The sequence below is a fragment of the Erinaceus europaeus genome, chromosome 10 (genome assembly GCF_950295315.1).
Source record: "Erinaceus europaeus chromosome 10, mEriEur2.1, whole genome shotgun sequence".
Classification (NCBI taxonomy): domain Eukaryota; kingdom Metazoa; phylum Chordata; class Mammalia; order Eulipotyphla; family Erinaceidae; genus Erinaceus; species Erinaceus europaeus.
The window spans coordinates 80,880,414-80,904,933 of NC_080171.1; the positions used below are offsets into that span (position 1 = coordinate 80,880,414).

At 39.3% G+C, this 24,520-nt stretch overlaps 1 protein-coding gene across 10 annotated transcripts in view; it reads left to right on the forward strand.

Annotated features, from left to right (window-relative positions):
- The window catches only part of KIAA1958 (KIAA1958 ortholog), a 245,450-nt gene that overhangs the window by 185,898 nt on the left and 35,032 nt on the right, over positions 1–24,520 (forward strand). For 9 of the 10 annotated variants that reach the window (XM_007534757.2, XM_007534758.2, XM_060199953.1 and 6 more), the window contains one exon: positions 10,330–10,502. In XM_007534757.2, the coding sequence (XP_007534819.1) occupies positions 10,330–10,502 (173 nt within the window). Of the gene's footprint in view, positions 1–10,329; positions 10,503–24,520 lie in introns of those variants that run through there. The other variant, XM_060199952.1, reaches the window with a different exon arrangement.

Here is a 24,520-nt window from a genome sequence, read left to right on the forward strand (position 1 = left end):
TATGTCTGTGGGCCATCTGTATCTAATTTTTAGAAAACTGTTTAGTTTTTTGGCCCAGTTTTTTTTTCTTATTGCTACCAGGGTTATCTCTGGGGCTAAGTGCCAGCACTATAAATCCACCACTCCCAGCAGCCATTTTTTTCTTTCTATTTTGTTTGATAGGGCAGAGAGAAATTGAGGGAGGATGAGAAGATAAAAAGGAAGAAAGACAACTGCAGACCTGCTCACCACTCTTAAAAAGTGCCCCCTGCAGGTGAGGAGTGAGACCCAAACTTGTGCTTGGAGATAAGTGTGCTTCACTGGGTATGCCACCCCTTAGCCCCACTGGCTCAATTTTTTAGTGTTGTTGTGCGCGGGCCACAGAGAAGAGAGAGAGGGGGTCCGGAGCGAAGAGGAAACACAAATCTTTATTTGCGCTGGCACCTCAGAGTTGGGTGCTAGAGAGGCAGGTTGGGCCACGTGGAGGTAGCGAAAATGGCCGCCTCACGCAGTAACCTTTCCTGCTTCTGAACACCGGAGTGAAGCACTGGCAAGAGAGCGAGGTGCAGAAGAAGAAGGGCTTTTATAGGAGTAGCTTTTACAAGAATGGGAAGGGGGAGGAATAACCATAGCACTCCAGGATAGGATAATAACTCTCGTGAGAATGGGAGGGGGGAGGAGTAACCAAAGCACTCCAAATATCGCAGGGATATAGACAATGCCCTGAGGGCACAACATGGCTGAACAGGCACTCTGAGAATGTCCCAACTCTCACGGGAACTAGCAGTAGCCTGAGGGGACAACATGGCAGATGTGACTGCATCGGCACAATTTCCCAGCATTTTAGTGGATTTATTTTTCTTTCATTGAGCAGTCACTTGTTGGATGATCGATATAAAGTAAACTTCTCCCATTTACTGGGTTACCTGATTATCCTTATGTAGTTTTTTTTCCTATGTGTAGAAGCTCTTTAGTTTCATGTAATCCCATTTTTAAATCTTGTTTTCATTTCCCATACCCATGGGATTGAGTCTGCAAATACATCTTTGATGTAAAGATTCTGCAATGTTTTACCAATGTTCCTGTCTATAACATTTAGTATTTCTAGTCTAATGTCCAGGTCTGTGCTCCATTTTTTATTTGATTTTGGTGTATGGTGTTAAGTGGTAGTCTAGTTTCTCTTTTCTACATAGGGCTGTCCAATTTTCCCAGCAGCATTTATTTATTTATTTATTTATTTATCTCCAGGGTTATCACTGGGATTCAGTGCCATCACTGGCAAACGCTAGTAGTAGTAGTAGTAGTAGTAGTAGTAGTAGTAGTGCCATCACTATGAATCCACTGCTCCTGGAGGCTATTTTTCCCATTTTTGTTGTCCTTGTTGCTGCTCTTGTTATGGTTGTTATTGTTGTTATAGCTGTTGTAGGATACGACAGAGAGAAATCATGAGAGGAGGGGAAGATAGAGAGGAGGAGAGAGAGATAGACACCAGCAGACCTGCTTCACCACTTGTGAAGAGACCCCCCTGCAGGTGGGGACCTGGGGGCTTAAACTGGCATCCTTGTACCTGTCCTTGCACTTCATACCACGTGTACTTAACCTGCTTCACTACCGCCCAGCCCCCAGAAACCTTCTTTACCTCATTGAGTAATTTCTGGGTTCAGTTCCACTGATCCAAGTGTCCACTTTTATTCCAGTACCAAGCTATTTTAATTACTGTTGCTTTGCAGTATAATTGAAGTTGGGGAGCATAATACCTCCATTTTTCCCATTTTTATCAGAAGTACTTTGGCTGTGTGTGTGTGTGTGTGTGTGTGTGTATGTTTTCTTTCTTTATTTCTCTTTCTTTTGTTGTTCCACACAAAATTTTGGAGAAGTTTTTTTGATTTCTTTGGAAAATGTCATGGGAATCTTGATAAGGGTTTCATTGAAACTCTAAATTGCTTTTGGTAATGATCATTTTATTAATTTTTTTTTTTTAAATAAACACCATTTCCACCACCAAAAGACTGTGTCCCATCCCTTCCCCACTCCCCTCCCCTTTGCTCCATGAAGCTGAACATCCACCCTCACCCTCAGCCCAGGGTTTTTACTTTGGTGCCCTACTCCAAATTTAGTCAGATCCTGCTTTGAGTTTCCCTTTCTATTCTTCTTTCTCAAATTCTGTTTATGAGTGGGATCATCCCATACTCGTCTTTATCTTTCTGACTTAGCTCATTTAACATAATTTCTTCTAGCTCCATCCAAGAAGGTCAGAGAAGGTGGGTTCATTGTTCTTAATAGCTGCATAGTATTCCATTATGTATATATGCCACAGCTTTCTCAGCCACTCATCTGTTGTTGGGCACTTGGGTTGCTTCCAGGTTTTAGCTATTATGAATTGTGCTGCTATGAACATAGGTGTGCACATATCTTTTTGGTTGGGTGTTATGGAGTCCTTGGGGTATATCCCCAGGAGAGGAATTACTGGATCATATGGAAGGTCCATGCCTAGCCTTGTGAGAGTTCTCCAGACTGCTCTCCACAGAGGCTGGACCAATTTACATCCCCACCAGCACTGCAGAAGGGTTCCAATGTCCCCACAACCTCTCCAGCATTTGTTGCTGATGTCCTTTTAGATGTATGCCATTGTTATAGGAGTGAGGTGGTATCTCAATGTTGTCTTAATTTGCATTTCTCTGACAATCAGTGACCTGGAGCAGTTTTTCATGTTTGTTAGCCTTTTGGATCTCCTCTGTAGTGAAAGTTTTGTTCATATCCTCTGCCCATTTTTGAATGGGATCATTTGCTTTTTTGTTACTAAGTTTTCTGAGCTCTTTGTATATTTTGGTGATTAGTCTATTGTCTGATTTTATGGCATGTGAAGATCTTCTCCCATTCTGTGAGGGGTCTCCTTGTTTGTGTGATAGTTTCTTTGGCTGTGCAGAAGTTTTTCAACTTGATGTATTCCACTTTATTCTTCCTTGCAGTTGGGTTTGTTTCATCAAAGATGTCCTTGAGGTATAGGTGGGAAAGTGTTTTACCAATGTTTTCCTCTAAGTATTTGATAGTTTCTGGTCTAACATTCATGTCTTTGATCCATTTGTAGTTGATTTTTGTTTCTTGTGAGATAAGGTGGTTCAGTTTCATTCTTCTGCATATTTCAACCCAGTTTTCCCAGCACCATTTATTGAAGAAAGCCTCCTTCCTCCATTTAATACTTTGGGCCCCCTTATCGAAGATTAGATGTCGATAGGTGTGGGTGTTTAGTTCTGGGCTTTCAATTCTGTTCCACTGGTGCCTATTTTTGTTCCAGTACCAGGCTGTTTTGATGATGATGGCCTTATGATATAGTTTGAGATCTGGGAGTGTTATGCCTACATTTCTGTTTCCTTTCTTCAAGACTGTTTTGGAAATTCTAGGTGTTTTCAGGTCCCAGATAAATTATTGTAGTTTTTGTTCTATTCTCTTAAAGAAGCTTGGTAGAACTTTGATCACTTTATTTTGTCACTCAAATAGAGCTCCAGCCACTTAGAAAAAAAGAGAAGGAAATCAAAAAGGAAAAGGATTGGAATGACACCCCTGGTGAGCCAGTAATCTTGGTAAAGAAAATAGCTCAGTGGGAAGCCTGCTAGAAGCCGCTGTCCAGCCTCTGGGGGCTGGTTCTGTTGTGGGGGGGAGGGGGGAGCTTCAGAAATAATCAAAAGATTTCCTTTCTTTTTCCTCCTGGTCTCAGTTTTATTTACTCTTGATTTAACCATTTTTTATTGATGTTTTTGTTATTTTTCTGTTCTGTCATTCCTCAGTTGTTGTGTTTTGAGTACAAGCCACTCTATACTAAATACCTTTATGAAAAATGGAGTCACCAACCTCAGAAATTACAACAGTAGTAACTGAAGCAAGGATTGATGCAGTTTATATTTATTTTATTTATTTATTCCCGTTTGTTGCCCTTGTTGTTTTACTATTGTAGTTATTATTGTTGTTGTCATTGTTGGATAGGACAGAGAGAAATGGAGAGAGGGAGGGGAAGACAGAGAGGAGGAGAGAAAGATAGATACCTGCAGACCTGCTTCACCACCTGTGAAGCGACTCCCCTGCAGTTGGGGAGCTGGGGTTCAAACCAGGATCCTTATGCCAGTCCTTGTGCTTTGCGCCACCTGCACTTAGCCCGCTGCACTACAGTCCGACTCCTGGATTCATGCAGTTTAATCAATACCAGTTAACCAAATAACACCTCCAGTCCAAGAAAAAATAGCAATCAAATCCAAAAGAAAAAGAAAGGAAAAAAGGGAAAGCAAGAATAGACAATTATGTAAATCTACTGTCCACTGTAAATTCTATGGATAGCAAGAGGAGAAAGGGAAGTAGAGAAGAGAGACACACACAGAGAATCCACTGAGTCAGATTTCTTCCCCAAAATAATTCAAAAATGAGTATCAGTGAATTCAGAAAGCAAAAGAAGGAGGAAGAAAAGAAGACAAGAACAAGAAAAAGAGAGAAAAAAAGAGCAGTGAAAGGAAAGAGGTTTGTGTGTGTGTTTTTTTTTTTTTAATTAGCTAGGAGGAGGAAAAAAGGAGAGTGGAGGGAAGAGGTAGAGTGAAACAAATTTCTCTCACAATGGGTAGGACACCCAGTCACCTAGCAATGGAAAAAACAATAACAGTTTATTTTGGTCAACCTGAAGAAGGAGGGGGTAAAAAAGGACACGTGTATCTATAATAGTAATAGTAAAATAGAATAGCGTAAAAACCCTATCAGTCAGTCTTCAGCTTGGATGGCTCCAGATTGGCTCAGGCAGCCTGAGCAAAGACAGCCAATTGTAAGAAGTATCCAAGAAAAAAAAAAAAAACAACTCCAGGTAGTCTTTCCCAGGCAGGGGTGAGGCTCTGATTGGTCAGATATTTTGTCACTTAGAGAAAAAAAAAAAAGGATGGAAATCAAAAAGGAAAAGGTTTGGAATGACACCCCTGGTGAGCAAGGAATCTTGGTAAAGAAAATAGCTCAGCAGGAAGTCTGCTAGGAGCAGCTGTCCAGCTCCTAGGAGCAGGTTCTGGGGTTGGGGGATGGGTGACCTTCAGAAATAATCAAAATATTTCCTTTCTTTTTCCTCCGTTTTCTAACCCAAGAGTGAGCTATAGGACCCCTCCTTGGTGTCACACTTAGGACCCCTTATTCATCCTCCTGCTGACAGCCCAGTATCCAGAGAATCCTAGGTCACAAGCCACTGGTTGTTGGAGCTCACGCCAGCAGCTGCCTCCAAGTTGTCATCTTGGCTCTGCCCCCCTCTTAATGGCTTTTCAACAGTTTATTCTTCTGTTCCATGAACAAGGAATGTTCTTCCATTTCTGTATGTGATTCTCTATTTATTTTTACAATGTCTTATAGTTTTCCCTATAAAAGTCCTTCACTTCCTTTGTAGGATTTGCCCCAAGGTATATTATCTTTTTGGATTCAATTATAAATGTGACTGACTCTTATGTCCCTTTCCTTGGAATCCTCATTTATATACAGAAATGCCACAGATTTATGTGTATTGATTTTGTTCCATACAACTTTACTGAACTTATTGTTTTCAGTAGTTTTTGGTGGAGACTTTGGGGTTCTCTAGGTATATTATTATTTCATCATCAAATAGTGATAGTTTGTTTTCTTCTTTGCCAACTTTGATATCTTTGTTATCTGATTGTTGTGGTGAAGACCTTGAGGACTATGTTGAATGAAAGTGGTGGTAATGGACATCCTTTTCTGGTTTCCAATTTTAGAGAAAAAGCCTTCAGCTTAAAAAAGAGTCAATATATAAAGCCAAACAAATTGTTGACTGATCATGAACCTAAAGACTGGGATACTTCAGATGAAGAGTTGGGGGGGGGGGTCTCCATTTTGGTAGATAGTTGGTAGGCCTATTTTAGTTATATTCCAAAGGGCCCATAACCATTTTAGTTATATTCCAAAGGGCCCAAAAACAACCATTGTTGTTTTTTCTAAGCCTGACATCTGATATGCAGGTGGACCCAAGTTATTGTCTGGGGAGATGATGTCATGCCTGGAAAAAGGACCAGAAAGCTGGAAGCTACCAGAAGAGAGTAGCTCCCAAATATGGGAACGGTTTATAGATATTGTTGACTATAAACCCCATCTATTTGATTTGGTCTGGGGCCCATATTCAGCTTAGGAGACTATGTAACCTCTGCATCCCTGTAGATCTGAGCTCACATCTGTGGTCATGAGTAGGAACATTCCAAGCTGCCCCAATTTTAGGACCCATCTTCCTCAAGTGGAACACAGAGTATGTTGTCCAGCCTCCCTTTGGAGGATGGAAAATTCGCTGCCATTGTTGATGCATGTTGAGGGCAAGGTCCTATGGGGGCCCACAGAGGGGTCTATTGTGTTGTTCCTGATAAAGATGACCAGTGACAATGGAGAAAGGGATTTATTTGAAGTCTAGGCCTATCATGTCTGTTTGAGAATCTCAGGACTCCCCAGTTAGGGCCTCAGTTGATGGGGTGGCCTGATAGTGACTAAAGAGTCATCATTAAAGTATGCCAGCTTTTGTAATCCTTACTTTGATAAGGTTAGCTTTGGAATTACTGAGGGGAATGTAATAGGAATTAGGTGAGGAGGGTATCTAAGTCTAAGTAGACACTATTTCATTAGGAACTTTATGGTATCTTTTTAGGTCTTTCTACTTACTTGCTGCATTTACTGACTCACTGCAGACTATTGTGCACTTCTGCTTTCGGGTATATTTTTTGCCCTAATTTATGGATACATGTGAACATATGGGACCTATATCATGGGACCTGGTCTATATATAGGTTTTGGGACTTTATTAGGAAGTAAACCACCTGAAATGGAATTAAAGGATACTATGAAAGGAAAGGTCTCACCCAAGTAATGAGGCTGAAGGGTTGACACTCCATGCCTGACGTCTGTGGACACAGTCTGAAGTGAAGCATGCTGTGCTGGTACTCATTGTGTTGAATTGGTTGGGATCAGCAGAAGCAATAGATGACCTTACTTCATGCCTTAAGGACTTAGAAGCTTTCCTATTCTTTATCCCTCTGAGAGTATGGACCCAGGATCATTATAGTGTGCAGAAGGTGGAAGGTCTGTCTTCTGCAATTGCTTCCCTGCTGAATGTGGGCATTGACAGGTCTACCCATATTCCTAGCCTGTCTCTCTCTTTCCTTAGTGGGGCAGGAGTCTGGGGAGATAGGGCTCCAGGACACAGTGGTGGGCTCGTCTGCCCAGGGAAGTCAGGTTGGCATTTGGAATCTGGTGGCTGAAAAGGAGGTAAGATATAAAGCAGAACAAATTTTTGATCTAGCTTTCTAGTCCTTGTTCCAACTCTGACACCATCTCCCCAGACAATAACTTGGGTCCATTTGCATGTGGCTGTTGGGATCAGACAAAAACTAGTGAAATCATAGGCCCCTTGGAATATACCTAAAATAGACCCACTAGCTTTTCCAAAATGGAGACTCCAAATCTTCATCTGCAAGTAGCTCCCAAATATGGAAAAGCATATAAATCTTATTAACTGTAAACTCCATCGATTTGATCTGGGGCCCATATTCACCACAGTAGCCTGTGTAACCTCTACATCCCTGCAGGTCTGAGCTCAAATTCTGTGGTTACAGCTAGAAACATCCCAGGCTGCACCAATTTCAGGATCCATCTTCCTTGAGTGGTAGAGTATGTTGTCCAACCTCTCTTGGGAGAATGGAACATTCCCTACCATTGTTGATCCACATTGAGGGGCAAGGTCCTATAGGGGCCCACAGAGGGGTCCATTATGTTGTTTCTGATGGAGATGACCAGTGACAGTGGAGAGAGGGATCTGCTAGAGATCTAGTCTCATCATGTCTGTGTGGGAATCCCCAGACTCTGACTTGGGCCTCAGGTGATGGGGTAGACCACAGTTATAAGGAATATCAAATATGAGATGCTTAAGGGGAGAATAATGAATTTAGGTCTGTGTTCAGAAAGATTATGTAGAAATGAGTTTGAGACCTGGAGGTGATGCAATGATTAGAGCATCGGACCTAAGAGCATGGGATCCTAATTTCTATATCTGCCATTACGTGTGCCACAGTTTTGCTTTGTACTTTGCCCCAACCCTCTCATAAATAAATCTAAAAAGGAAGAATTTGGAATTCAAATTTTAAAAACACACAATTTTTATTGTCACAAAGTCCAAGGACTATTTCTTAGGTGAGGGTGTGGTATGGGGACTTTTCACTCTAAAGTATGGTAAAGTAGATTAAACCTCAAAAAGATTAAGATTAAGGTAGATTAAGATCTCTTAATAGGTGATGTTAAGACTGAAAAGGAAGCTGGTTTTGGGAGTTTCTCAGTGAAAATAGTAAAAAGCGAGATGAGTTGGGCAAAGTGGTACCAATTTTGATAATTATATTAATTTTTCATTTCACTATTTCTCAGACTCCTAGCCTTTTAGTGCCCTGATTGAATGCAGAAAGATTTCAGAGTCCAAAAGGCATTGACTTTTCTTTCCTATCCAAAGACAGTTTGAACAGTTTAATCCTGGTTTAAGTAGACCACGCAGTATAAAGACTAGCTAGTGGTTATGGACTTGGCTATTTGTAATTTTTTTCCCCTTCCTTCCTGCCTTCCTGCCTTCCTGCCTTCCTTCCTTCCAAAGCACTGCTCAGCTCTGGTTTATGGTAGTGCTGGGAATTGAATCTGGGACCTTTAGTGCCTCAGGCATGAAATCTTTCTGCATAACCATTATGCTATCTCCTCAGCCCTTGGCTATTTGGCAAACAACACTTAAAGTGGACATAATAAGGAAAACCAGTATTCATTTGAAGCAGTTTGGTAGTTGCAGCTTAAAATCTCTCCAGAGATTTTCCCTTTCCTTAGAAAAAGAGAATCATTCCAGAGTATTCATCTTTCCCCTAATGTTATTCTCATTTATTCTTTCATTCTGATTCTAAACTAACTGATGAGCTGTGGAGTCAGAGTATACATTTCTCACATTATTAATTTGTGAAAAGAATTTTTAAATGTACTAACATCATTTAATTCAAGGTGGCCCAAAAAGCACATGAAACATTTGAGATTATATAGTACAAAGAAATAATAGCTTGGGAATTGGGTGGTAGCGCAGTGGGTTAAGTGCAAGTGGCACGAAGCACAAGGACTGGCAGAAGGATCCTGGTTCAAGCCTCCGGCTACCCACCTGCCAGGAAGTCACTTCACAAGCGGTGAGGCAGGTCTGCAGGTGTCTTTCTTTCCCCTTCTCTCTGTCTTCCCCTCCTCTTTCCATTTCTCTCTGTCCTAACAACAAGGACATCAAGAACAACAACAATAATAACTACAACAATAAAAAACAAGGGCAACAAAAGGGAAGATAAATAAGTAAATAAATAAAAATAAAGAATAATAATAGCTCTTTGTATATTGAGAATAAAGAGAAAGGCTATAAAACTTATCCTTCAGGGAGTCGGGCTGTAGCACAGCGGGTTAAGCGCAGGTGGCGCAAAGCACAAGGACCGGCATAAGGATCCCGGTTCGAACCCCGGCTCCCCACCTGCAGGGGAGTCGCTTCACAGGCGGTGAAGCAGGTCTGCAGGTGTCTATCTTTCTCTCCTCCTCTCTGTCTTCCCCTCCTCTCTCCATTTCTTTCTGTCCTATCCAACAACGACAACAACAATAATAACTACAACAATAAAACAACAAGGGCAACAAAAGGGAATAAATAAATAAATAAATAAATTTTTAAAAATTAAAAAAAACTTATCCTTCATATTTTCTATCTTTTTGTGGTGATTCATAATATAAATTCTAGTTTTGGGGGCCAGGCAGTTGTGCAGTTATGAGAACGTACATATTACCATGCTCAAGGTCCCAGGTTCAAGCTCCTTGTCCCCACCTACAGAGAGGAAGTTTCACACATGGTGAAGCTGTGTGGCAGGTCTCTCTCTCTCTCTCTCTCTCTCCCTCCCTCCCTCCCTCCCTCCCTCTCTACATCCCCCTCCCTTCTCAGTTTCTCTCTGTCCTATCAAAATAGCTAAAATAAAATTGTAAAAATTTTAAAAAGAAATTTTACCTTTTTCCAATGAAAACTTTACAACATTATTTTTCTGCATTAATTTTTTTCTTCTGTTATTGGAGTGCCAGCATTAGTGCATTTGCCAGTATGTATTACAGAATTCTTGAGATTAAAGGTGAGGGTAACTGTATTGACTTCATACTAGAAATAATGTTCCCTACTTTATCTACTGTAATATATGTATACTTGATAGAAATTTCACTTTTAAAATATTGCCTCTTTATATAAGATATAATTCTCTAAAGAAGAGTATGGCAAATTATTTTAATGACTTTCATTATTTTTGTTTCTAGCCTATTCTACTAAGCTCAACAAGTTTCCTGTATTTAATATAAATGATGACTTGAATGATCTATGTACCAGTGCTGTAAGCCCAAATACTACCAAAGCCACACGGTATGCCTTGAATGTGTGGCGATATTGGTGCATGACCAACGGACTCAAAGATCACACTGACATTACCAAGGTAAGAAGCTCTTAAGTTTATTTCTTTCAACCAACTTCAATGAGCAAGTACCTAACCCTATGGTAACCATTACAGATGCTTTCTGCTCAAGGAAGCTTGAAAAATAATAATAATAAAAAGTACCAACTGTACAAAGTAGAATTTAATAAATGTTCTATGAATGTATACATCAGAATTGCCCCAAATTTTAAAGGGGGCAAATTAGTTTTAGCTTGTTATGGCTCGTGATTTCTGCTTAATCCATATTTTGAAGGAGATAGAGAATTTTAGTTGAATTAGATGGAGATAAGAAAAACTTTTTTAGGGTGAATAATAACTATGAAGGGTAACATTTAGAGGGTTAGAGTCACTTGCCTGTGGCAGAGGCTTAATAGTGGACTGTAAAACTATTTTGATAATCCTAAAAATCTTATAAATAAATATTAGGAAGTCATTGAAATTTTGGTTTGATTTGGTTTGACTTTTAAGAAGAAGCTTTGTTTTTTAAATTTATTTATAAAATGGAAATATTGACAAGACTATATAGGATAAGAGAGGTATAATTCCCACCATCAGAGTTCTGTGTCTCATGCCTCTCCCGAAAGCTTTCGTATTCTTTATCCCTCTGGGAGTATGGACCCAGAATCACTATGGCTTCTGTAATTGCTTCTCTACTGAACATGGGCATTGGCAGGTCTATCCATACTCCCAGCCTGTCTCTCTCTTTCCTTAGTGGGGTAGGAGTCTGGGGAGGCAGGGCTCCAGGACACACTGGTGGGGTCATCTGCCCAGGGAAGTCAGGTTGGCATTATGGTAGCATCTGCTGAAAAGCATTAAGATATAAAGCAGAACTGATTGTTTAATAATCAGGAACCTAAAGGCAAGAATATTGCAGATGAGATTTGGGGGTCTCCATTTTGGAAAAAGCTAGTAGGTCTATTTTAGGTATATTCCAAGGGGCCCATGACTTTACTAGATTTTGCCTGAGCCTGACAGCTAACATGCAGGTGGACCCAAGGTATTGTCTGGGGAGACGGTGTTAGAGTTGGAAAAGGACTAGAAACCTGGATCAGGAAAGAAAGTAGCTCCCAGATATGGGGAAAAGTATATAAATATTGTTAACTGTAAACCCCATTGATTTTGAAGAGGCTTTATTTGAAGAATGGAATGGCAGCAGGGAGGAGCTAGTGCAATAGAAAGAATACTCAGAAATCTACTAATGTCTTAAGGGATAGGCAGAAGGGAAATCTACCGATTTTTTTTTTGACAGGAAAGAGCCTGATGAAGATGATACTTTAGAGAAGTAAACTGAAAATGATAAGCAAAATTTTACTTAGTTTTTTTGGTCCTTAATTTTCTTCTTTTTTTTAATATTTTTTATTTATTTTCCCTTTTGTTGCCCTTGTTGATTTTTATGGTTATTGTTGCTGTTGATGTCATTGCTGTTGGATAGGACAGAGAGAAATGGAGAGAGAAGGGGAAGTCATAAGGGGGAGAGAAAAATAGACACCTGCAGACTTGCTTCACTGCTTGTGAAGGGACCTCCCTTGCAGGTTGGGGGGGGGCGCTTGAACCGGGATCCTTAACGGGTCCTTGAGCTTTGCGCCACGTGCGCTTAAGGTCCTTAATTTTCTAATTTTCTGTGAACTCTTACAATCTTTTCCAACTTGAGAAGTGACTAAAGAAGGAAAATATTTTAGACATATAAGGACAGTACAGAAAAATGTATTTTCTTTTTTTTATATATTTATTTATTTCCCCCTTTTTGTTGCCCTTGTTTTTTTATTGTTGTAGTTGTTATTGATGTTGTTAGATAGGACAGAGAAATGGAGAGAGGAGGGGAAGACAGAGAGGGGGAGAGAAAAATAGACACATGCAGACCTGCTTCACCGCTTGTGAAGCAACACCCCTGCAGGTGGGGAGCCAGGGCCTCGAAGTGGGATCCTTACGCGGGTCCATTCTTCTTCTTCTAGCGTTTGCCCTTCTTCCATAGCCAGTCAACAGCGTCAGGTTGAAAGCTATGGGGAGGTGCTTGTTGCTGGCTTTGAAAGTGACTGGGATCCATGCGGATTCAGTCGGCTAGGAAGGATTGTCAGTTTCCCCAATGAATGGGTACTCACGGGATGCACCACGAGAAGGTCGATCCAATGCATCCTGCGCGGGTCCATAACTGGGATCCTTATGCCATACGCTTTGCGCCACCTGCGCTTCACCACTGTGCTACCACCTGACTCCCAGAAAAATGTATTTTCTTATGGATATATTGAGTTTAAATTAGATGGGTATCACCAGTGTGTCCTGGAGCTCCGTTCCCCAGAGCCCTGCCCCACTAGGGAAAGAGAGAGGCAGGCTGGGAGTATGGATCAACCTGTTCATTGGGAAATGTATGGATCAGCCCATGTTCATCGGGGAAGCAATCACAGAAGCCAGACCTTCCACTTTCTGCATCTCACAATAACCTGGGGTCCATACTCCCAGAGGGTTAAAGAATAGGAAAGATCAAGGGAGGGGGTGGGATACCGAGTTCTGGTGGTGGGAATTGTGTGGAGTTGTACCCTTCTTATCCTATGGTTTTTTCAGTGTTTCCTTTTTATATATATAAATATATATATATATATATATATATATATATATATATATGGAGAAAAATTAGATGGGTATTCTAATGAGCATGGCCAATAAGTAGTTGTGTTGTGAAATTAAAAACATAGAGAAAATATTAAAGCTGGAATTACTAATTCAAAGATCATACAAGTGAGGTCATAACTGAAGCCCAAGGGTTGGTGACAGGTCCAAGTGATGACATCACAAGACATGACATAGAAAATTCAGATTTCTGCTTCTGGCTGAGTGCACTATATACTATAAAACCTTTCTGCTGTACTCACAGAAGGAAAGGGAAATTAGCCAAAGGATCAAAAAAGGATAACTGGAACTGGAGCATGAGCAGCAAGAATTCCTAGAAGGCAGAGTTCTTCCTGGAGCATATGTGATGACATTATTAAGAAACAGAAACAAAGATAAATAAACTAAGGACTTCATTGAAGCGTGGATGATTCTGAGAGGAACCTAAAGTAGTTTTAGCTTCTCATTTCTTGCAGTCATGTGCAAATAATCTTTGAAGAGAAATCCAGGATCCTAAATATAGGTACAGATTAATATCACTAGTTATGTGCTTACTTGAAAAAAATTATAAAGCAACAAGATGGCTCAATCAGTAAAGTGTATGCCTTATCATGCATGAGGTCCTGGGTTCGATGCTTAGCATCACACGGGACCACCATGGACAACACCAAGGGAACTTCATGAAAGACAGAGTATGCTTTTCTCTCACTCTATGTCTCTAACTGTATAATAGAAATTGTATTATGGAGGCAGCTTACTGCTAGTGTGTGTGTGTGTGTGCGTGTGCGTGTGCGTGTGCATGTGCGTGTGTGTGTGTATGTGTGTGTGTGTGTGAGAGAGAGAGAGGAGGGGGGAGATAAAGGGAGAGAGAGTAGGTGTGTGAGAGACAGACAGACAGACTGACTGACTTTTGGTTCATTCTCCAGAACTTCATAAAAGATAGACAACAATGAGATACCACTTCACTCCTATGAGAATGTCATACATCAGAAATGATAACAGCAACAAATGCTGGAGAGGTTGTGGGGACAAAAGAACCCTTCTTCACTGCTGGTGGGAATGTAAATGGGCCCAACCCCTGTGGAGAGCAGTCTAGAGAACTCTCGGAAGGCTAGAAGTAGACCTACCCTATGACCCTGCAATTCCTCTCTTGGGGATAGACCCTAAGGAATCAAACACACTCATCCAAAAAAAAAATTGTGTATACCTCTGTTCACAGGGGCAATATTTGTAATAACCAAAACCTGGAAGCAACCTATTTGTCCAACAACGACTAAGTAAACTGCAGTATATATACACAATGGAATACTATTCAGCTATTAATAATAATGAATTCACCTTCTTCACCTCATCTTGGAACTTAAAGAAATCATGTTAAGTGAGATAAGCCAGAAAGAAAAGGATGAATGTAAAATGATCTCACTCATAGATATAAGAAAAAAAGAACAGAATGTAGAAGCACAAAGGACTTGGACTGGGTTTGGTGTATTGCATCAAAGTTAAGAACTTTGATGGGGGGGATTTTTAGATTTTTAGATCCTAGTGTATGATGTTGGAAGAGGACCTAGGCTGGACATGAGAGTGTTTTGCAGAAAATTTAGAAATGTTATATATGGACCAGTAACTATTTACTGTAAACCATTAATATCCCAATTAAAAAATGAAAATAAATGAATGAATACAACAAATCACAAACTACTCAGAGATGTATATAACAAGAGAGAAGGTGACAATAAAGGTTGGTGTGATAGCTTAAAAAAATTTGCATGCCAACAAAGGTCCCAAGTTCAATCCCTAGTACCACCTTAAGCTAGAACTTGGTAGTAGTGCTCTAGTTTTGTTGCGGGAGATCATTTAATAGAAACATCTGGCAATAGATTTAGACAAAAACTTTAAGGTAGATCAAATACTAAGTATGTATTAAATGTAAAGATGAAAAAAATTACAAAGGGGCCAGCCAAGTAGTGGTACACTCAGGTAAGCACTCATAATACTAAGCGCAAGGACCTGTGCAAGGATCTGGGTTCTAGGCCTTGCTACCCACCTATGGGAGGGGAAGCTTCACAAGCTGTGAAGCAGGTCTGTAGGTGTCTCTTTCTCTGTCCTTTTTTATTTTCCCCTCCACTCTCAGTTTCTCTCTGTTCTATCCAATAAAATGGAAAAAATGGCCACCAGCACCGAGCCCCAGCAATAGCCCTGGAGGAAAAAAAAAAAAAAAGAAGGAAAGGAATCACAAGACTGAATGGGTAACATCACTATAATTCAAATGAACCAACAAACTTTAAATAAACAGAAACAAAGGATCTATAATTATACTTGGCTGTAACTAAAAAAACTAGGTAAAGACCACTCTTCTTGGCAGAACAAGTAGCACAGGGCTTGATCTTTAAGATAGGTACTAACAAAAGAGAATCACTCTACTATCTCTCAGGCTACCTGCAGGTAGTTTCTGAACTACACTGAAAGGAGAGAAACCCAGAACTTAGCATGCCATTGAGACCGTTTACTGTTTTTCTTTAGTTCAGGATCTGTATTCTAGAGCTTTATAGTATATGTCTGAATATTTCTCACTTTCATTCACCTTATTGAGTTGCATTTCCATTGATTTCTTTATTTTAGTGAGCATCATTAGGACCATTGCTTTGAAATTCCACTTAGGGTTTTCTCCAGGTTGTCTTGATATATCAATGCATATAATTTCTTCTGCTTTATCCTTATGGTTATCCTTATTCCTTGAGGGCCTAGGCCAAGGGTCTGTGCTTATTAAAGAAAATGGTGTGTGTGTGTGTGTGTGTGTGTGTGTGTGTGTGTATGGTACAATGAAATATTATGCAGCCATAAAACCAATGGAAGCTTGCCCTTTATGCAACAATGATTAACCTTGAAGGCATAATGTTAAATAAGCCAGACAAAGACAAATTGCCATATGATATCACTTATATGTAGTACCTAAACAAAACTGAACTCATACATACAGAAAACAGATTGATGGTTGCCAGAGGAAAAGCATGGAGGGTGGGAAATAGGTGAAGTTGGTCAAAAAGCTTAGACTTACAGGTGCAAAGGTAAATAATAAAATTCTGAGGATAGAATAAGTACTAATATAATTCTATAAATCAGTTATATTTCAATAAAAGCAAGATTCAAAGGAATTGAATGGTTTTCAAGTAATTAACTGTATCTTAAAATAAGGCTCAACAATATAGAAACAACAACAACAAAAAATATCCAGGACCCAAGAAGTAAAATTCACAGTGCCTGGCATCTAAACAGGAATTATCAAACACAAAGAAGCAAGAAAATATTTTTTTTTGAGGAAATCAGTTAGGTTAAGATAGTGGCCCAGTAGTAGGGTTCATATCCTGAATGCCTAAGACCCTGGGTTAACTACCCAGCAGTGCATTTAAGAAAAGAAAATCAACAACAGACAGAACTTTATAGACAGAGGATCAGGATTCTTATTGCTTTTCTCTTTCTATCCTCACTTTTAAGAAAAATAAATCAGAGAATGGGAAATAGCTCGGTGGGTAAGGTTTACAATTAACTGTATGTGAGGTTCTGGCTTTGATTCCCAGCATAACATGGGAACACTGTGGATGACACTGGGGAAGCTCTATGGAGTGACGTTGTATTGTGGCTTCGCTCCCTCTCCTCTTTGTCTGCCACCCCTCCATGTATATGGAATAAAAACTATTTTTAAAATTTTTTTTTTTTTTTAAATATTTTAAAGGGATAGAAATCAACTCTGAACTGACATTTTACAGTTACCATTATACTTAGAATTAGATTAAGCAATTATTTATAACTATATTTAAAAGCTCTAAGTAGAGACATGGAAGGTATTAACAAAAGTCAGGCAGTGGCACACTGGGTTAAACACACATAGTAGGATGGGCAAGGATCCCGGTTTGAGGCCCTGGCTCCCCACCTGCAAGGGGGGTTGCTTCACAAATGGTGAAACAGGTCTGCAGGTATCTGTCTTTCTCTCTATCTTCCCTCCCCTCTCAAATTTTCTCTTTCCTATAAAAAAAAAAAAATTGGAAAAAAATATGGCCACAGGAGCAGTGGATCCATAGTGTAGGCACCGAGCCCCAGCAATAACCCTGGAGGCAAAAAAAAAAAAAAGAAAAATGACTTTTCAGGAGACATTACTACAGTGAGGGATGATAAATAAACTGACTAAGCATATTACCTATTAGAGAAGAAAGTATGAAAATGTAAACAAATAACAGTAGTAACAATCCAAAATGAAACACAGAAAGAAAAGAAAATTAACAATTTGATCAGGACATTGTACTACAACTCTTTTATGATCAAGTAGCCTGATATGCATGTAATTAGACTCTCTGAAGGAAAAGGAAGGGGGGAAAGGGAAAACATTTGAAGAATAATAGCTGTTATTTCTCCAATTTGATAAAAACTTTAAATCCATATCTAAAAAACTCATTGAACACCACACAGGAAGTGAAGAAAACTACACATTACAATCAAATTACATAAAAGTGATAATGAAAAAAAAATTAAAGCATCCAGAGAAAATGACTTTACTTAATGAGCAAAGATAAGGTTGCTGACAAATTTGTCATCAGGAACAATGCAAATAGATAGAATAAAACAACTTCTTTAAATAACTGAAAGAGAAAATAAAACTATTCCCACCAAAAATCTCTCTGAAATAAAACATCAGTCAGATTTTCCATTCCTGTCCCACTCCCTCCACATTCCTGTCCCCATTTCCACCCCCACCCCAGCACCACCCAGATGCCTAGTGCTGGCTTTTAGTTGGCAATGCTGCCAAGCTACCACCACCATCATGGACCTGAGTTTGAGCCCTGGTTCCCACCAGCCAGGGGAAAGCTTTATGAGTGGTGAAGCAGGACTGCAGGTCTCTCTCTTTCTCTCTATTTCCCCCTACCCCCTCAATTTCTGATTGTCTCTGTCTAGTAAGTAAAGATAATAAAAAAAATTTAAGACATGCATTTTAAGACAGAGCTAACATGTTTTCTTTATCAGAAAACACTGATAAAGCTTAAAGAAAAATAGCAAAACTGTTATTCAAATTGAAGATTTCAGCCTTCTTTCTTGGTAATCTGTAGAACTGTGGACCAAAATAAAAATGAGTATAAGATAAGAAATACTTAAACAACACTGCTAACCCAACTTGACCGACCTGACTTGTACACAACTTTTCAACCAACAACTGCAGTACACATTTCTCTCCAACTTCAAGGTAGATCATATGCGGGTTAATAAAACAGAATTGAAATCATAGCATGTTGCATCCACACTAGTAAACCATATGTACACTATAGTATACACTATATGTAATCTATAAACTAATTACAAATAACTAACTAGGAATTTCTTGATCCTTCATAGTTATATATGTTTTTTTTTTTCCTCCAGGGTTATTGCTGGGCTCGGTGCCTGCACCATGAATCCACCGCTCCTGGAGGCCATTTTCCCCCCTTTTGTTGCCTTTGTTGTTGTAGCCTCGTTGTGGTTATTATTATTGCCATTGTTGATGTTGTGTTATTATTATTTTTTTTAACGTACCAGAAGTTAAAACACAACTGGGAAAAGGAGATAGTATGGTTATATCTAAGACTTTCATGCTAGGGGCTGTGAAGCCCCAGGCTCAATCCCCCATACCACCATTGGCCAGAGTGTTGCAGTGCTCTGGTTAAACAAACAACTTACCCAATTTTGTAGGATGCAGCTAAAGAAATGCTTAGAGATTTTTTTTTGAAAAAAATGATCATTTTAAATGCACATACTATCAAAGAAGCAACATCTCAAATTAATGAATATAAAACAAAAAGAATTTCAAAACAGGGCTGCCTTACTAGAAATACTGAAGGAAATTATATCAAATGAAAACATAAAATGATCTCAACCATAGGAAACAAACAAACAAAGCTGGAAATAGTACAATCATACAAGCATGTGAACCCAATGGCAAAAGTAAAGAAAGGAGGGAGGGATGAGAAATAGTTGCCTCAATAATTTTCTTTTTTTATTTAAACTTTTAAAAAATATCTATTTATGTATTTATTCCCTTTTGTTGCCCTTGTTTTTTTAAAATATTTATTTTATTTATTTATTCCCTTTTGTTGCCCTAGTTGTTTTATTGTTGTAGTTATTATTGTTGTTGTCGTTGTTGGATAGGACAGAGAGAAATGGAGAGAGGAGGGGAAGACAGAGAGGAGGAGAGAAAGATAGACACCTGCAGACCTGCTTCACCACCTGTGAAGCAACTCCCCTGCAGGTGGGGAGCCGGGATTCAAACCGGGATCCTTATGCCGGTCCTTGTGCTTTGCGCCACCTGCGCTTAGCCCGCTGCGCTACAGCCCGACTCCCTGTTGCCCTTGTTTTTATAGTTGTAGTTATTATTGATGCCATCATTCTTGGATAGGACAGAAAAAAATTAAGAGGGGGAGAGAAAGACAGACACCTGCAGATCTGCTTCACTGCTTGTGAAGCAACTCTCCTGCAGGTGGGGAGCCTAGAGCTTGAACTGGGATCCTTACACCAGTCCTTGAGCTTTGTGTCATGTGTGCTTAACCCACTGCACTACCGCCCGACTCCCTAATTTAAATTTTTATTGGTGGATTAATGTTCAACAGTAAATGCAATAGTTTGTACATTCATAAAATTTCCCAGTTTTATACAATACAATCCCCACTAGGTCCTCTGCTATCCTTTTCCAGAACCTGAACACTCCCACAAACCCACCAAGATTCATTTACTTTGGTGCAATACACCAACTCCAGTCCAAGTTCTGCTTAGTGTTTTCTGATCTTGTTTTTCAACTTCTGACTATGAGTGAGATCATCTCGTATTCATCCTTCTGTTTCTGACTTATTCCACTTAACAGGAGTTCTTCAAGCTCTATCCAAGATGGGCTGAAAAAGGTGAAATCACCATTTTTAATAGCTGAGTAGTATTCCATTGTGTATATATACCACAGCTTACTCAGCCACTCATCTGTTGTTGGACACCTGGATTGCTTCCAGGTTTTGGTTATTACAAATTGTGCTCCTATGAACATAGGATTATACAATGTTTTTGGATGGGTGCATATGGTTCCTTAGGATATATCCCTAGAAGAGAATTTGCAGGGTCATAGGGCAGGTCCATTTCTAGCCTTCTGAGAGTTCTCCAGACTGCTCTCCATAGGAGTCGAACCAATTGACATTCCCACCCGCAGTGCAGGAGGGTTCCTTTGTCCCTACAACCTCTCTAGCATTTGTTGTTGCTATCTTTTCTGGTGTATGACATTCTCATAGGAGTGAAATGGTATTTCATTGTTGTCTTTACTTGCATTTCTGTCATAATCAATGACTTGGAGCATTTTTTCATATGTTTGTGGGCCTTTCAGATCTCTTCTGTGGTGAATATTCTGTTCATGTCCTCTCCCCATTTGTGGATGGGGTCGTTTGTTTTCTTGTGGTTGAGTTTGGCAAGCTCTTTATATATTTTGGTTATTAGTCTCTTGTCTGATGTATGGCATGTGAAGACCTTCTCCCATTCTGTGAGTGATATCTTTGTTTGGGTAGTAGTTTCTTTTGCTGAGGAGAAGTGTTTCAATTTGATGTGGTCCCATTGGTTTAGTTTTAGTTTTCTTTGTAATTGGATTTGTTTAATGAAGATGTCCTTAAAATTTATACGGAAAAGAGTTTTGTCAATATTTTCCTCTAAGTATCTGATAGTTTCTGGTCTAACATCCAAGTCCTTGATCCACTTAGAATTTACTTTTGTATTTGGTGAAATATAGTGGTTCAGTTTCTTTCTTCTGCACATTTCAACCCATTTTGTCCAACACCATTTGTTGAAGAGACTTCCCTTTCCACATTTAATACTCTGGGCACCTTTATCAAACATTAGATGTCCATAGGCTTGCTTCTGGGCTCTCAATATATCCATCTCAATGGTCAGTGTGTCTATTCATATTCCAGTGGCACTATAATACAATTACAGTGGCACTATAATACAATTTGAGATTTGGGAGTGTGATGCCTCCAGTGCTGTTCTTTCTTCTCAAGATTGTTTTGGCAATTTTAGGTTTTTTCTGGTTCCAGATAAACATTTGTAGCATTTGTTCTATTCTCCTAAAAAATGTGGTTGGGATCTTGATGGGGATAGCATGCAATTTGTATATGGCTCTGGGTAGTATATACATTTTAATGATGTTAATTCTTCCAACCCATGAACATGGGATATCTTTCCACTTCTTTGTGTCTTTTTCAATTACCTTGAGTAGTGACTCATAATTTTCAGTATACAAGTCTTTCACTTCTTTGGTTAGGTTTATTCCTAGCTATTTTATGTTTTTATTGCTATAGTAAAAGGGATTGATTTCTGGATTTCATCCTCTTCTAACTTAGTGTTTGCATAGAGGAATGCCACTGACTTAAAAAAATTTTTTATTTTATTTTATTATTAATTATCTTTATTTATTGGATAGAGTCAGCCAGAAATTGAGAGGGGAGTGGTGACAGAGAGGGAGAGAGACAGAGAGACACCTGCAGCACTGCTTCATGACTCGCAAAGTTGGGGGCCCCCTCCCTGCAGATGGGGGCCGGGGGCTGGAACTCAGGTCCTTATGCATTGTAACACGTGCACTCAACCTGGTGCGCCACCACCGGGCCCTGGTTTGCTTATTTTCAGTGTTACTTATTTCTGCCCTAACTTTAGTTATTTCAGTCCTTCTGGTTACTTTAGGGTTCCTTTGTTCCTCTTATTCTGAGTATTTAAGCTGTGCAGTCAGGTTGTTTACTTGAGTTTTTTCTTGTTTCCTAATGTGTGCTTGTCTGGCTATGAACTTCCCTCTCAGTACTCCCTTAGCTATGTCCCGAATATTTTCTTACTTCATGTCTTCATTTTGTTTGAATTCTTGAAATGTTTTTATTTCTTCCTTTATTTCCTCTTTGACCCAGTTGTTGTTAAGTAGGGTACTGTTGAGTTTCCATATTTGGGGATTTAAAAAAAGTTTTTTGTTTATTTTAAAGTGTTAATGTAATTCCACTGTGGTCTGAGTAGATGCTTGGGATGATTTCAATGCTCTTGAATTTGTTGACACTGTCTTTGTGTCCTAATATATGATCTATCCTTGAGAAGACCCATGTGGACTGAAATAGAATGTGTATTCCAGTTTTGGGGGTGAATGACTCTGAGAATGTCCAATAGTTCTAGTTTATCTTTTCATTTAATTCTCTCATTTCTTAGTTGAGTCTCTGCCTAGATGATCTGCCATGTTGAGAGAGTGGGTTATTGAAATCCCCTGCTACTACTGTGTTGCTATTAATATACTGCTGTAGCTCTTTCAGTAGATGTTTGATGTATTTAGATGGCCTCTCATTGGGTGCATAGATATTAATAATTGTTAGGTCCTCTTGATTGATCTTCTGAGCATTAAGTAATGTCCATCCCTATTTTTTTAATTTCATTTATTTTAATGTCTAGCATTCAGATATGAGAATAGTTGTTCCTGCCCTTTTTTGGTGGGACATTGGCTTGTATGGTAGTTTCCATCCTTTCACTTTGAGTCTGTGTTTGTCTTGGTGAGTTAGGTGAGTTTCCTGCAGACAGCATATTGTTGGGTTATGTTTTCTGATCCATTTTCCTACTCTGTGCCTTTTAATAGGTGAATTCAGGCCATTGAATTTATTGATATTATAGAATGAAGATATTTTAATGCCATTATTCTGAAATTTTAGAATGTTCTGATATATGGCTTGTTTATACTCTTGTGATTATTTATAGGATAACTTTTAGAACTTCTTGCAGGTCAGGCTTGGTGATGGTTGACTCCTTCAACTGTTGCTTGTCTGAGAAGGTTTTGATGCCTCCATCTAGTCTGAGTGACAGTCTAGCAGGATATAGTAGTCTTTGTTGAAAGCTTTTCTCATTGAGCTCCAGATATATAACTTGTCATTCTCTTCTGGCCTAGAGAAATATGCTGCTAATCTTACAGGTTTTCCTCTGTAAGTGACTTTATTTTCCTCTTGCAGCCTTCAGGATTTTTTCTTTATCCTTATTCCTTTTCACTTTAAATAGGATGTATCTTGTGTTTAATTAATTAATCTGTGTGGTACTCTGGGATTCTTGAACTTTTATGTCATTTAGAATAGAGATGTTTTCAGCTATTATGTCTTGTAGGATGCTTTCTTCCCCTACTTCTCTTTCTTCCTCTGGCAAGCCAATAATGCATATATTATTCTTTAGAAGTCATCCCTAATGTCTCTATTGTCTTTCTCAGTGCCTCTTAAGCTCTTTTTTGCTGTCTTACTTTCCTAATTTTCTCTAATTCATCCTCAATCTTGCTAATTCTGTTTTCTGCCTCAGTTATTCTGTTGTCTCTCCCCTCTGCTGTTTTCTGTAGCTCAACTGTTTTGTTACCCTGTTCATATACTGTGTTAGCTTGTTGAACTACTTTTTCCTCTTACCACAGCTATTTCATCTTTCAGCTCTCTACCTATGGATAACTAGTGTTTTGTTTTGTTTTTTAAAGTACCACTTGTCTCCCTATTTATGACGATATTACTTCAAAAAGCTTTCTTCACTCCTGTAGTTATTGCATAATTAGTGTTTGAATGTTGTCCTCATTATTCTGTGCTTCTACCTTTCAGGGACTTTTATCTGGACTTTTCTCAAATGTTTCTTCTCATTTTAACCATTATATTTGGTGTGTTATGAAGTCTCTCCCTCACTACTATTCAATCCACTGATCACACTTGCCTAGATTAACTTGTGAATCTTAACAGTTGTTTCATTGTTATCTCAATCCCTTAGGTGAAGCACAGTGGCTTTTATACCTTCTTATGTTGTTATGTTATTTATCTTCTCTGCAGACTTTGAACTTTTTAAATATAAGTAGGTTTTTAAACTTAATTACTCACTCCTGACTGAGAGATAAAACAGCATGGAAGATAGATAGCACAATGATTATGCAAAGAGACTCCTATGCCCAAGGGCCTAAAATCCAAGGCCCAATCCCCTAATCCACCACCAGCCAAAGCCAAACTGAGCAGTGCTTTTTGGCCTTATGAGTTTCCAAATAAATCATGGGTTCTAAGGAAATTAATCACTGTGTCTCCTAATTTATCAGAACAATGTAGAAAGGCTTCTACTATATATCCACACATCTGGACCATTGGGGATATAGAGTTTATCCTGATTTACCTGGCCAGTTCTCTGTCCCCTGATGTCAGTATAGGGTTTCTCTGATGCTGTTCCAGCCTCTGAGGGGCAACAACAATGGAGACTCGCAGTTGTAAATTGGTAAATTTTAGTTTATTTTTCTCCTCCCTTCAGCAGTCTCTTTGTTGATAAAGCTCATACCCAAGGTGGTGTGTCAACTGGTAAACTGCTGGACTAGTACCAGCTGCTCCTGAGTATGGACTTTTAGCCCC